This window comes from Meleagris gallopavo, chromosome 2 (assembly GCF_905368555.1).
Source record: "Meleagris gallopavo chromosome 2, MGAL_WU_HG_1.1, whole genome shotgun sequence".
NCBI classification, from domain to species: domain Eukaryota; kingdom Metazoa; phylum Chordata; class Aves; order Galliformes; family Phasianidae; genus Meleagris; species Meleagris gallopavo.
The window spans coordinates 82,139,948-82,155,963 of NC_139405.1; the positions used below are offsets into that span (position 1 = coordinate 82,139,948).

The 16,016-nt window shown below is 36.7% G+C and overlaps 1 protein-coding gene across 7 annotated transcripts in view; it reads right to left on the minus strand.

The window, feature by feature from the left end:
- The window catches only part of COL19A1 (collagen type XIX alpha 1 chain), a 189,253-nt gene that overhangs the window by 53,450 nt on the left and 119,787 nt on the right, over nucleotides 1-16,016 (minus strand). For all 7 annotated transcript variants that reach the window (XM_031552582.2, XM_085217827.1, XM_019613188.2 and 4 more), the window contains one exon: nucleotides 7,615-7,668. In XM_031552582.2, coding sequence (XP_031408442.2) covers nucleotides 7,615-7,668 — 54 coding nt within the window. The remainder of the gene's footprint in view (nucleotides 1-7,614; nucleotides 7,669-16,016) is intronic.

Genomic DNA, 16,016 nt, shown 5'->3' on the forward strand with positions numbered 1-16,016 from the left:
CCACTCATGGTGCTGTAAGAAACATTTGGATACATTAATGAGATAAAAATATCTGTTCAAATCATCTGTCTGAATGAACAGCACTTAACTGAGACAAGGCACAAAGGCAACTCTTGTTCTGTTGTGTTATAATTACAGACAATTTACAGGAGCCTGCAGCTTTTGTGTTAGTAGGAAAAATGTAGCTGGCATAGTGTAGGTGTTCCCTAAAGATTGCTTCATGAAACTGAACTCTGTTCAGTTTTGGAAAGAGTTGTTCCTTAAGAAAATAGAGTCTGCTTATCAGTAAGACTCTGTGTCAGACATTAGAGATTAGTCAGAGAATTTAATCACAGATTTATACTTTTATAAGGTCCTTGTTAATTGTTCTGTAAGCCTTGTTATTACACACACATTGCATTCGCTACAGACGTACTCCGGAACGCCTTCTAATAGGAAAGCAGCTTTCTATATTCTCAGAATAAAAATCTGTTGACATTTTCTCCCATTTTCAAGCTAAAGGCACTGTAAAATTCTTACAAGAAGTCAGAAGTCAAATTACATATCACCCATGACAGCAATTTGTCAAGATGAAAATATAAGACTTCTTGAACAAGAACTGCTGCCAAACTCACAGCAGTACGGGACCAGGATTCCAAAGTATTTCTAGACAAATTGAGAAACTGTCCACTGATTTCATGTAGAGACCCAAGGAAAATACTGAAATGCTAAGAATTAATCTGTGCAAATACTGCTGAAAGTTTTACTGCCGAGCAGTAATAATGGTGTATTTGTTACTTCTACTGTATATACCACATGAAACCTTACAGCTGCTTCATTTCCTCTTTGCTCACTATCATTGGAAAATACATAAGCCCATCTTTGTTTCTATTCATTTTATTTTGGAAGTGAGTTGTCACTCTTGATTTACAATGAAAAATAATATAAGTATTGTGATGATGTTTTGACTGAGATGTTCCCTCAATTCTGATTTCTACAATTAGTGGCAGAATTTATGCTCTGATATCCATATTAATGATGACACTCTATACTTATTCGATGTCTCAATCTCAACACTGGAAGGTTTTAACAGTGACTCTCTAATGTGGCAAATGGTCAAAAAATCAGAATTTATCATCCCTTCTCATTTGCTACCGTGTTGTCTCCTTCAATTTTTTTTTTTTTTCAGTGGAAAACCAGTAAAAATGAGTCTGCTGCAATAATAAAACAAAAGACGGATCACATGCTCTATCTACCACCAACTCCGACCTCTCAGATATTAATTGTGCATCATATAAATCATTTCTGACAAAATCGGAACCCTTTTGACATGTCATTGTTTTGAGAAAATTACATAACCTCAAGAAACCCCAGAATTATCTTGTGACTGAGGCAGCTGAGGGGAGCTCATTGCATATTTAGGTTGCATTCTTGACAATGTCACAGGTTTTGGGTTACCAGAGGTAAATCACCTCTCTTAGTTTTTTCATTTCCAAAAATTGACATAAATTTAATAATTCCATCAGCTTCCATAATATAATGAATAAAAAGAATAAAATTTTTCTACAGGAACAGAAAATTGTTTCATTCAAGGGTCTCTTCCTAAACTCTAGCCTCTGTATTTCATTCCATACTGTTTCACTCTACTAATGTAGCTGCATAATCCACTCTTGAAATCTCCACAGGAGATAAACAAACCAGCAAAACTGGCTTGCAAGTAAATAAGCAATAAAATTAACACAGACTGAAGAACTACTGTGCAGGAAACTTCTGCCTTTCGAATGAGAATTTTGCACATCTGCCATTTTGGATGTTTTTCAAGCTTTCTCCTATGGAAATACCAATTACAATCTCACTTGAGTAGGGTTTTTTTATTTTTTTATTTTTAATATTGTGTATCATGTTCTGTAATTGAGGTAACTGAAGCACACAGAGAATACACATATATAGATAAGAAAAGAACTGAAAATATCTCCTAATTATTTATGAAAATTACAAACAAGTTTCAGATGTAATTTCCATTGTCAAGGTGGGAACAAACAGTGAAATTACGTTGGTCTATAATGTATTTTCTTTCCTTAACTTTTGTATTTTGTTTGTGTTCTGTGATTGCTGAGAAGTGTACCCATTCTCTCAGTCTACGTAGCAAAACATGTAACAAGTGAATTGCAGTGGTCGCACCTCTAAAACTGGCCATTTCTGAGAATGCAGCACTGAAAGTGACTCAGTGTAATCTCTTTATTCAATTATTTCAGGTCTACACCTAGTCCTGAAAATAAAATACCATTTTCTGATGGCTATAATGTAAAAAAAACAGAGAACTGATCAGTGTAGGTATGTAACATTGAAAAATTATTCCAAAGATCAAAAAGAAAGAATGATGATGTTTGTCACAATAGAATATATTAAATAAATTACATTTTTATATGAATGTTAAAAACTTAAATGCATAGAAACAAACCACACGACCAGTCGTTGCCAGTTACTCCTCTGCTACCATTTAGGCATTTATAATATTTTTCTAAAATGCAGCAGAATGTCCAGCAATACCAGAAATGCTACTGACAATTTTCGCTTACCACTGCTTTGATTTTCTGTTTATTGTAATTAAGTGATAACATTCATTCACTTGCAAAATATTGGTAGAATGACAGTACTTCCTGAAGCAGAGGAAATGAGATTTCCAACGCAAGCTGCTGGCTTCTTACGATAACTGCTCTGGTGGCACTGACATACATATTGAATAAGAGGGACCAAAATTGTATGGAATTAAATGAAGGAACTCAAGTAGGCTGTGAACTTCTCCACTGCCTCATATGGAACACAAACAAAAAATAAACCTTACTTCAATTTAAGACTTTAAGGAGACTTCATGCTAATCTTTGAAGAATGATTTCATTGATAAAGACAGAAAGTCCAGCCCCTTGTAGAGAGAGATGAACCCTGCTGAACCAGTTCTTGATATAAAGAATTTGACGTTTCAGATCCCTAGTTAAAGAAACTTCTGAGAACACAGGAAAAGTGAAGTATACTCATTCTGGTTGCAAACAGTAACTTTGAACATTTTGATAGAAAATAGCAGAGATATAAGAGGATGAATAATCTAGATTGCAGTGTGTTAACCTATGATTTAGGTGACTCAACATTTATTTGCGTGCCCTGCCACATACAGCTTCTTAGACAAGATGACACTTGGCCAAATCATATGCTTCATGGCTTTAAATAATAATGTTGACGGTATTTCTCTTCTGCCAAACAGTTACACTGGGCAGAAATCTTACTCTGACTCACCCCAGAGAATATTGCTATGCTTGTAGGAATATGTAGAACAATTCTAGCTTGTTGTTCTTTATTTCTGAAACAATTTGATGATCTGCTGTAATTGGAACTATTTAGAAATGGAACTTATTCAGTCCTAAATGTTCCAGCAGAGACAGAGAAAATTGGAACAGAAGAGATCAAGTTAACCCTTAGTGGAGAAACCAGAAAAAAATCTTTTTCTGTCCTACTTACTGAAATAAAACAAAAATATAAACTCTATACCTTAGAAAGGTATACCTTAGAAAGGTATTTCACTAAATTCATAATGTGTCCTATATTATCCTGTTTCAGTGTCAGTATCTCCCACGAACAACCAAAATATGTAAAACAATGCCAGATGCCATGCAATTTAGAAACACAATAGAATCTCTAGTTCGTAATAGAAACACAAGTGACCTTCCTTAACAGAACTCTGAACAGAAGGCAAACAGTGATTCTTCAGGCCTTGATCAGAAAAGCACTTTGCCTAAGTCTAAGAGAAGGTCACAGAATTTGGCCAGTGAATTACTAGGCCACCAACATATAAATGTTAAGTTCATACACCTTCCATACATTTAACTACTGAAAGTACTGGTGCTGTAACTAGAAAAATTATGAATTAAACACTTCAAAAAACATGTATGCTATACCCCCTTCTGTGATGCTAAGTCCTGCAGATATTTTTGTTAGCAACTACTACAGAAAGCTCTCAGTTCAGCTCTGCCATAAGATCGAAATGCTGTACTTAGACTCTCATAGCATCCTACCAAGAGAGTAATTTTTTTTTGGTTTCTAAAATCATTGCTTTCAATTTAATATAGAACCATGCAAAATAGGATTTTAGAAGAAAATGTATGTAGGAAAATGTATGAAATAAATTTGAAATGTATTGAGATTTTTATTTCACACTCATAATATCCAGAATGTTTCTGAGGGAGAAAGGAATAGCATAATTTACAGAAGCTTTAAACAGTTCTCTAGACTTTTTAAAAGGGAGAAAGCAATCAATAAGCACTAGAGGGAGCTGCAGTTCTACTTAAATCATTTGGTCTCCTTGTTTTCAGCTTAAATTGTTACGCACCGGAGTGTGACATGTGAGAGCATACATCTCAGCTTTCCAGTAGTAAAATGATACGTATGATACTCAAAAACAACATCAGAAAGCATGAATTCTGAACCAGAAGGGAATAACAGTAGATTTTAAAAGTCTACAGTGTCCATCAACTGGCTTTTGTGGGCACAGGATTTATCATAGAATCATAGAATCACAAAGTTGGAAAGAACCTACAAGATCATCTAGTCCAACCATCCTCCCATTACCATTGCTACCACAAGCCACTAAACCATATCTCATAGCTCCTCATCCAGACGCCTCTTCAACACTGCCAGGGACGGCGACTCCACCACCTCCCCGGGCAGGCCATTCCAGTACCTGACCACTCTGAGAGAAGAAGTTTTTCTTATATCTAATCTAAATCTCCCCTGGTGCTACCCATGGCCTTGTTTGCACCAAAAGAAACTTGTTTGCACCAAAGGAAAAAAATGGCACACATAAAAGGACTCCTGGAAGAAGATGCACAGAGAGTCCCACTTAAACCAAGTAATTCAATCAACACTTGCCAATAGATCTACATTTCTGGCACAGTGATGCAAGTTTTTAACCAAAGATGTGTAGATGATAGTAAGATGATAGAAACTCACTACAAACATCAATTTTACTAGGGGGAAAAAAATCCCCAGAAACTAGGCTATCAGAAAAAAGAAAAAAGAAAAAAGAAAAAAAAAAAGGATAATTGAGAAAGCATTAGAAGACTTAGACTGAGAATACAAAGCAAACCTTTATTGCTGCAATGCCAGAAGTAGCTGAAAATTAATTATTTTGATTTATCAAAATACATACCCCTTAGTAACATCCAATTTATAGCCCTTTGGGCTGCTCAGAATGTGGTTTATACCCTTCCCCTCCCTCCTTTTTTTTAGCACTGTGCTTTACATCAAGCCCCTTGAGTATCCTAACATCTGTTCTCCGCTGTCCTCAAGGAGGCAAAATTTTCCATCTCACAGGGTTTTTTTGTTTGTTTGTTTTGTCATTCCTGAGCACCTGGATGTTTTTCTAATATTTAAGTACCACATAACATGAACAGATAACACTCAGCATTTACCTGATCTAAAAATTAATAATTTAATCTTCCTTTTCTGAAATAAAATTTTCTTATTTTTCTGAAATATCAAACACCAAGTTTACGTTTTTGGAGAAAACTACAGACTGTATTGAGCTTAATATTCACGTTAAGTCAATTTGTTAAGCATTTTATACCCTATGCAGGCCAAATTTATGATAGCAACCAGCCTGTGGGAGTGATAGTTCTGAGGCCAAAGCAGAGGCCATATCCATATTCATGAAGAGGCTGCCACTACTGTGTGAAGCAGAGGGGTAACAGTAAGAACCATACAGCAAAATCCAGTGTGTTCTGAGCCTTGAAAAAGAGAGGACAAATGACGAATCCTGTTAAAGTCTTTTGAGTATGTACAAGTTTCAGCACTTTAAATATGGGGATACTGCCAATGCATACTAATAAGCATTGTACAGCTTGCTTTTCATAGATTATTTTCTCAGTCATGGAAGAAGAAGTCAAGATGCTGGTGTAGCTGTATCTAAAATAAGGACTGTATCAATATGGTTATATCAGAAAAAATTATCTTTAACCAAAATCTAGGCCATGAGTGCTTGAGGAACGCTTGCCTGATAAAGCAGTGCTAGGGTAGTTCCCATACAGCTCCTCAAATGGATCCTACTATGCTGAAAAAGGGGAGCTTTGCATTGCTGTAGGAAAACCTGAAATAGGCTTAAATAATAAAAGTGCAATTTAGCATCCACTAATTTTTTCTGGTGAGACTATCAAAGGCCACACATCTTCCCTGATCTGCAAACACGCCTATGATGGCAGAAATCTGTAATAGACCTACAGTTTTTCATTGGTTCATAAAAAGTTAAGCATCTTGTCTCTTCTATGCTTTTATTTTATATTTGTTTTTATTTTAAAGGCTATTTAATTGTATTTGTATTAAGAAAGATTCTGCATCACTTCTTCTCTCTGTTTGGACACCACTGAGTCTGCAATATCATTTTAGCAATAGTAGCCCCATGGTGTATAAAACACTCAAACAAACAAGGCTTCAATATGACAACGAGTAGCAGAGGAGAAGCAGGAATTTTTAGCTATTAAACTGTATGCAGGATAAATGAACATAATTTTCAATTTCTTCCTGAGCACTCTTTTTTTTTTTCCAATGAAAAAGGGAAATAAATGTGATTTGTAACATTTAAGGAGTTGTGTTTTTAGATCATTGTAAATGGTATCTATTTCAATTTATTAATTCTATTTAATGCAGCAAGATTCTATTCTCTAGAAATAAACCTAGAAGTTTTCACTGGCTGTAAGCTTGAAGTACACAAATCAAATGTTTTGACATGCAAACTGCTGACCTTTATCTATTTCAGACAAGCATAAAAAGGAATCATGAAATCCTTGTTTGATACTGTGAATGTGAAGCAGCAGCTTACCTATTCCACAAATTAACAGCTGTTCTATATTTGTGCACAATAGCGTTTTTACAATATAATATATAGGGAATTTTATAAATATGACCAAGTCTTTCTCTACCAAAAGAAGACTGCATTCATTATGGGTTAAGATAGCCCAGATTTATGCTTGATTTCAAATTTGAAATCATGTATCTCTTAAAAAACAAATCCCAAACCTCTTAGATCTGAGTTAAAACCGTTAGTGCATCATATTATAAATCCTTTCATAGAGTCATGTATTTCCTAATCTTTTTAATTCTTCAGTAAACTCATCTGAACCACAGCTGAGTGCTCATTCCAGTGCCGGGTATAATCCTCCCTGCCATTCAGGCAGTTGGCACATACTTCACAAAGTCCTTCATCTTTCAAATTACCCCTCTGAGACAGAAATTATCCCATCTTCTACAGAGCATCACATGTTCTGTAAAGTGAATGAATGCACAGTATTCCCATTTAGTATACATGGCTGGTCTTTCTTTGAAATGCCAGACATCTTCTGTTTCCTCCACAGCAGTTAGCATCTTGGTTATTCCCTTCTGTATTGTTCTGTGCATTCTCTCATGTTTGTGGACACAGTCCTTTTATCTCTACTGTATAAAAAGGCTGGGTCTAGTAGCCATCTGATACAGCAGAGCACTGATCAACTGTTTTCAATATAACAAGGCTTAGGCAAGCTGTTTAAAAGCACTAGCAAAGATTACTGTTCCAGGATGGGGTGGATATTTCCAATCCCCTTGCTTGATACTCACGGGAGGTCCCGGCGGCCCCGGTTTTCCAGGGAGGCCTGGCTTGCCTCTTCTTCCCTGGAAAAAGAAAAGAGCAGCAGATGTTTATAAATGTTACTGCTAATGACTGATCAGTAATTAGAGCTTTGTTTAAAAGAAAGATTTACTGCCTTATTTAGTAGCAAAAAGGTCAAAAATTACCCAGACTGAATACTTATACAAGTCACTGCAACACCACCTAAGTCTACAACTTCCAGGATTGTTTTTTAAAAATTACAAGAAACGGTGTATTTGCATCTCTGCAACATTTACTGTCACGTTTTAAAGCTACGTCTCAAATGTGACTGCACATTGATACAGAATCCTGATGATGTGTAAATGAGTTATATTTCATCTGAATGCTCCAGAGTTTGAGATGCTAAATTATGTCACAGCAGTAGTCTCCCTGACTCCCACTGTCAGTAAAAATGTGCAACATAACCCTATTTACAAACACCCCCACCTTTCTCCAGTATGTGAGAACAAGCAGAAAATGCTCAGAGATTTACCTGGAAAAACAGTTCATCTTCTTCATGCAATTAGTACTAGCTGTATACATACTGCAAGTGCAACATCATTTGCATTAAAACTTAAGGTCCATAAAAATCTACTTAAGTTAACAGGAGACTTTCAACCCAGTCTGAAAAACATGCACATGTAACTAATATGATATTTTAGCACTGAGCTCAATTGGACAACTGCTGTTTTCACACACACATTTCTTTTTAGGAAGATAACACAAAAATGGAAATAATTCACAGTAATTTACATCCTCATTACCAAGCTGAAATCCAATGCACTTTTTTAGAAACAACAGCTGGGAATATCCAATATCTAGGTGTGATGGAAAAAAGAGAATTATATACACACTGACTAATTTTTCCCTTGCATATAGCAAACATAAATTAACAAAAAGATTAGGGGGATGTCCTAGTGAAAACTTGGCTTAAGAAGCCAAAAAAAGGAAAATGCTTGTTGACAGCTCACAATTAGCACATAGGGGATATTTCTGTAACTGATGTTTCCTACATCTAACACTACTTCTGTATCTTATTAAATGATATCACACACAGTGCAGAATGAAACCTCAGGAATGGAAGGGGAAACCTCAGTCTAACTCTCTAAAGGTGAAAACCCAAATGTGTAGAAACCCCTCACGCTCTGCCCCTCATTAATCATGAACTATCCTGTCATCATCTTGTTCACCCTCAGTAACGGTGGAAAATCCCGTTCCTCATAACCTGCAGCTCACCAGCATAGTCCACTGCTCAGATGTCAGAGGTGCTTCTAAGAAGCAGGACACGAGGGTGTGAAGCCCTTCAAAGTGAAGAAAGAACCCAGCAAGGACTGTGGGGACATGCTTCGTCCGCCTGGTTGTGACATGGACAAGTGCTCTACCACCAGTTTTATGAGTCAGTCAGTGTGTTTTAAGGGCAGTGTGAAAGAATAAATAAATTAAAAAATCAGCATATTTGGAGTGCCAAATTCCTGGTCTTAACTAGCTGAGACATATGCTATGTACTGAGCTGTTTAATCCTGTCAGCACTCGCACATGCAGAGCCACAACTGGGGCAGCCCAGGGTGAACGTTCAGAATCAAAATATGGCACCAGGTGTCTATATTGGGTTCAAAGCTCAGCACCCACCCCATGATATGTCCTCTGTTGGCTGGTAACATAGACTGTGCAGCCATGAGATGAACCAGAGCATGTAAGTCAACTGGGTTAAGGACAGCTCAGAGAAAGCCCACTAATTTTTAACTTAGGTCAGGATTCAGCTCACTGGAGCAGCCTTGTAGTCAGCCCAGTATGAGAGGATACAGTTCTGGGAAAGGTGTGCATATACACTCCCCCCAAAAGGGACTGTTAGCTATCAATGCCACTAACATCGCAGTGTGCTTCTTTGGGCCTTCACCCTGCATGCCAAAATCCCATTTAGATTTTAAGTCTCACAGTTGAGATGTGTGACTGATCTCTACTTCATTAAAGACAAATGGAAATTAATATTTCCCAGCTCTCTTGAAAGACAGTAAACTTTCCTGGGAAAGTATGAAAACCAGCTTGAGATAATAATGAGTAATAACCAAAAAGGAACTGCTTCGTACTTTTGAAATGTTCCTGTGAGTTATTACAATCTATACTGCTGACTTCTTGAAGCACCTTCCTTTTCCTGTTTGGTCTTATTTAAAGCATCCTGAGGAGACGCATAAAATCACATCAGTATAAACAAAGTATCAAGGAAGTGTCTCTGGGAAGAAGGCAGGGCTGTGACTGGCAGACACAACTGTGAATGAGGTGTTAATTACACAGGAAAACACCAAATATGCTCGGAAGGCAATTCTGCCTTTATTTACAAGATGAGCTAAAATGTGATTTATGACATATTGCCAAGTCAAGACTTCAAAAGCTTTCTGAAAAAAGAAATCAGTTATAAAAAATAAAATAAATAGAGACAGTTATTTTTCACTGCCACTTACTGATTGCCAGAATGCTTACGTGCTGCTACGCAGAATAAATGCTTGCCCTACATTTTGTCCAATCACTTTAACATCAGTCATTATAACACGTGCCATGTGTACACAAAACATGTAAAACAATCATGCATTTGTATTTTTAGCATTCCATTTTTGCATATTTAAATGAAAATACTGAAAACTAAACATGAAATGAAAATGCTGACATTCTCCCTCTTTGAGAGGATGAAAATCTGTAAGAATTCGAGTCATAAGCTTCCAGATTTATTTTTTCATTTTTTTTAAATGATATCATGCATTCTTCATTTTCCTTCTACTTTCACAGCCAGTGTCAAAGGTAGAACTTTTTTTTCATTGCTTCATAATCATAAACACACTTTTATTAGCATGAGCACTTCTGATCGAGCTGTTCTATGGTATGCAAATAACACCATAACACCATGGATATTAGATCATTCCTCACATCTTAAGAACCATTATAGCCAGTGCAGTGATCATCACAAATTTACAAAATAAAATAAAATAAAATAAAATAAAATATAGTATTTCTGAAGTGAAACATTTTCTAGAAACTTTTTCTAGCTTTTTCTAGAGAAACACAAGTTTTAGAGATGCACACACCTACTTCTTTGCAGTCCTGCTTCTCCATAACTTCCCTGCATCAGTATGGGAATAGTTAGTAAAAGTAAAGACAAATAGTTATCATTTTTTATTAGAATAATGTGATTTAAAAAGTTAGAAGAATTTCTTTTGATAAGTCAATTATGGTCCTGCTTTGAGCAGATCATGACCCAGTCTGTGATTAAATATTTACATTTTCATTCTAAATCTTCCTTCTGGCAAGAAAGAACTGCAAATGCCTTGGTGCCCTCTCGGGTTCACAAAGCGGGCAGAGCTTCAGCTCCAAACTCCCTTTCAGAAGCGGGTGAAAGCCATACCCCTTACTGTGTTACTGTGTATGGGGCAGAGAGCTGACATATGCAGCTGAACAAACCGTTCCCCTGCTCCTTTGCAAGGATGTGTAGAAATTAAAATGCACTTAAAAAAGCATTAACTAGCTGAATAGTGTTATTTTCTGCATTCAGACACTACCTACAAGTGATAAATTTAAAGTGAAATTCATTATCTTTGTTGAGTTTATCAAGCAAACATTCAGGTTATAGAACAATTAAAATATAAATAACCATCCCAGCACCACATGGTTCCTTTAAATTAAAAAATGCAATATCATCTACACCGACTTAGAAAAATAAAAGAGGTAAGCGGTGTCATCAGTTGTCTCAAACTATTTAGAAAAGCACATAAGGAAGATAAAAGCAAAAGAGATCCTGAATTTCATGCTATATACTTCTTTGTTGTTGTTGCTATTAGCAATCGGTACGATAAGAAGCTATCTAAATGTTACTGATATTTTTGCCCATCCTCCTGACTCCTGAAATGCCTTTGGACAGTTTGGACAGTAGGCTCCTTTCCTCTTTTCTTTAGGACTAACTTCAGCTATGATACAGACATAAATCATTTAAACAACAACTGCTTGGTCAGGGACAAAAAGAATGAAATATTAAAAACAGAATAAATGAGAAATTATATGCTCCAGGAAACCCCAGCTGAGTGCCTAGCTGAAGAACACAGTCAGCTGAACTCTTTATTCCTCTCTTCCTTTACTCTCTCTGTTAATCAAAATGACTTGACAAGTTTTGCCTCACATTAGATTGAATGCTCTTCAGAAGTAAGGCTCTGTGCATCCTTGCACACGTCTGTACCCTGACTGCAGCCTCTGGGCAGGCTGCAGCTCCAATACACAATGGAAGAATTCTAAATCTATATCGCAGCTCCCTGCTGTATCATATTACATCCATCTATTCATATATCTCTAAGTATAGAAGAGTAAGACCACTAATCCTAGAGCCTAAAATAAACGGCAGATTATTTTAGGATAAAATCGAGCAGAGTTATGTAGGAATACTGACAAGACTTATGAAATGGAATTAATAATTTAAAGAACCTACACTTGAATATGAAGGCAAAAGTCCTTAATTAAGCCTGTGTGAATTTTAAAGGAAACAGCTAATTAGCATTCCCTGAAACACATCATCATATTTCAAAACAGAAACTGGTTCTAGAGAAAGTAGGAAGCTGGGCTTTAAAGCCCTTACTACTACAGTTATTGGACAAGATTAATGAGGCTTATGTAACTCGTTTGCCAGGATAAACTGAGATCCTCTTGCATAAACCTTAAAAACAGACAAAGTGGGACAGATATAACCAAAGCAGAAAGCAGGTGCAAAGCACAGACACTGATGTTAGTGTCCACTGCATGAACACCTCAACAGCTTCTCAGGTACCTAAATGTAGTCATAAAGGCAGGCTCTGAGTAGATGCTGGATTGTCTCTCCATGCACCCAAAGCTGCCTCCTAGAAGCCTAACAATCTGTAGTGTCTGCAGTAATTCAACACAACTTTCCTTCACTTCAGCCCTCTCAGCTGATAAACCTAACCCTTATAAACTCTCCTATTTTCCCTCTCTGTAGTCATTACCCTATGCTTCCAGCTGCTTACTGAGTCCACCATAAACCCACGCTGATCCAGGGGAAGAACAGGTGGAACTGCAATAGCCCTCTACTGCATGGTTTCCCATGGGCTTGCCAAGCTGCCACACCAGGGCACAAAGACAGATGTCACTGTTGCTGGAACAGGCTGCCCAGAGAGGTTGTGGATGCCCCGTCCCTGGAAGAGTTCAAGGCAAGATTGGATGGGGCCCTGGGCAGCCTGGTCTAGTATTGAGTGCAGAGGTTGGTGGCCATGCATGTGGCAGGGGGGTTGAAGATGCATGATCCTTGAGGTCCCTTCCAACTCTGGCCATTCTGTGATTCTGTGATTCAGTGATATCACACGGCGATATCAGTAAGAAAGCTGGTTCAAGAAGTGCTGAAAAAGGAAGAGAACTAATCACAAAAATCAGAGCAATCACAGACTGAACCCTGTTTGCATCTTCAACTGTGCCATAACACAATTTCAGCATCTACCAAACGGCTGTGTGACAGGAGGCTTCCCTGAGGTGTCAACAAGCTATTTAACAGGTCTCAGTGTGAAAATATGAAATCTACAACAAATGTGCAGTCCCAGTGCAGTCATTATTTCCTAGTGTGCATTTAAGCAAACTTTTAGTAATATTTAAAGATGTCTTTGACATTTAATCATCGAACCATCCAAAAGATGGACTTAATGATCCGTATGGGTCCCTTCAAGCTTAGGATATTCTATGATTCTATGAACTCTTCACAATGCTGTTAATAGTTTAGTCAGTAACTTTGATAGTGCTGCAGTTATATTTATTTTTAGTCCTTAGAAATCTTATGGTTTGAATATTCTATTTCCTTAATAGGAAATCCACCTTCTAATCAGTGAAACATTGGTTACTGCAGTAATATAATATTAGGACCTGAATATACAATTTCTTCACTCCTCTTAACCTTGGCCATGAGGTTATATGATGGTAACTAGATTACAGAAAATTAATCTCTATATTAAATATTAAATGTAAATAAACTCACAGGAAATAAGAAAGCTGTTTGCAGAAAACAAGAGAAAGCCTACAACTCACATCCCACTAAGTCTTTCACAGAAACATGGCTTACAAAAGCACAGAGCTCACAAGGTCCTAATTCTCTGTTTCGGAAAGGTAGTCACCAGGGAACGCCTTGCTAATGCATTTCTTCATTTGACGTTGTCTTTCTAATTTTAGGCATGATTTCCAATAAAGACTACTTTTTTTTGTATTTATAAAATGCTAAAAGAGATTAGCTAGTATTCTCTAATGTGTTTAATAAGCACCGAAGTAATACTTAAACAAGCACAGCAATGCCAAGAAGTAAAATGCTACAACCTAAATTCTGTATTGCTTCTAACAAATCTCTACACGAATCAGTCACAATTGTTCAAGTGTACCACAGAAATGCATTTTCAATACAAAATCACTTGTAGAGGTATTTTTCAACTACATTTAGATTTTTTATAATGAACACCTTAATTTTTAATTATAATAACTTCCTATTCTCTTGTTATACCTCTTGCTAAGAAATACAAAAGAACTGATAAAAAGTATTTGGAAAGTAGTTCAAAAGTTCTAACTGAGATCTTAAAGCTGAAATAAATTCTTTCCACTGTTCTCTGTACTCTACCTTAGTGATTCCTTATTCTGCTTTTAATTCAGAAACACCCCAGAAAATGTCTCCCTCTTTTACATTAACCATTTCAGAATGTTAAATAGCTGAGTGAAGGAATGTACATGACTCCAACTTATAGAAAGTCAGACCAAAGCATTACATACTTAAAAACAACTTACATCAAAGTCAGGAAGGACTGAGAAGATTAAAAGAGATTTTGAAACTCCAGAGCTATAGCTGTGAAAAATGTTGTTTGTGCTGTGCCAGGAGCCTAACCTACTATGCAGTAATTATCATTGCTCTGTAAAGCTTGTTTTACAATTGGTTGAGTACAACATTTATTCACTGAACTAGAAAACAAATTACGTCAAAGAAAAGTTTAAGTTCTATAAATCAGATAAATGCAATCTGAATTTAAATTCATTTTCATATTTGTATGCCATTTTAAATAATTAAGTTAAGAAAATCTAATAATTCTCCACCCAATTATTTATTTAGGAAGATGTTCCCCTGTGCCATAATAATTTTATTCATATTTGATTAGAGAAACTTGTAATCTCAGACAGTAAATTGATTATTTAATAGGGAAATATTGCAATTTCACAAGGTCTCTCTAAACACACCATTTTAGTGAGATCACTGTTGACACAGGAGATAGCATAGCTCTAAGGATTCTTGGTTTTATGATGCATTTCACTTATCGCTGAGCTAATGCTAAACAACATCTTCCCTAAAGTATTTCATTCTATAAACATACAAACTGGAAATAAGGGAAGTTGTAAGGAAGTTGCTTCAAAAACATTTACTTCAAGACACCTGCAATTTCCTAAGGAATAGAGTCAATAATATGGTTGTAAAATAGATTTGTAAATGTTTGAACTGAATTCCTCACTGGAACCAAGGCAACCACCATGGTGGAGAACTGGTCTGCTTAAGTACACCTGAAGCACTTCCAAAAATCTTGTTAATCTATAAAAATGAAGATGTTTGTCAACTATGCTGAAAGTACTGTTTAGAGATTCTCCAAGGATGGAGGCTCCACAACTTCTCCAGGGAATATATTCCAGTGTTTGGCAACCATCACTGTAAAAAAAAGTATTTTCTTTTTATTGAGATGGAATTCCCTGCTTTTCAATTTGCACCCACTGCCTCATCCTATCTGTAGGTACTGCTGAAAAGAGTCTGCCTCCCTTTTCTTCAATGCCTCATGTCAGCTATTTATACCCATTCAAGGATTTATATACATTGATAAGCTTCTCCAGAACCTTCTTTTCTTCAGGCTGAAGTCCCACCTTTCTTTGCCTGTCCTTAGGTGAGAGATGCTCCAGTGCCTTTAACCCTCTTTGTGGCCCTTTGCTAGACACATCGCAGAAACTGTATCTTTCTTGCTATGGCCTTGCCAGTAACTAGTAGAGGGCAATGATCTCAATGATGGCCTACTAATGGACTTTTTTTGACATGTACGTGGATTGCTGATTCATAGTCTGCTTGTCCAGCAGTCTGGCATCAGTGTGTGCTGATGCCATCGGTTTTTACTCTCCAGATGCAAGATTTGTTGAACTTCAGATGATTTATTTTTATCCAATTCTCTGTCAACTTGCTAAGGTATGCTCTACCCCATTCTCTAAATGAATGTCTTAATGAAGACACTGGCTCCAATATTGAGCCGGGGGGTATACCATTATCGACTCCCTCTGACTGCACTTTGTGGCACTGATCACAAGCCCCAGGGCCCAGTTATTCCCCTGG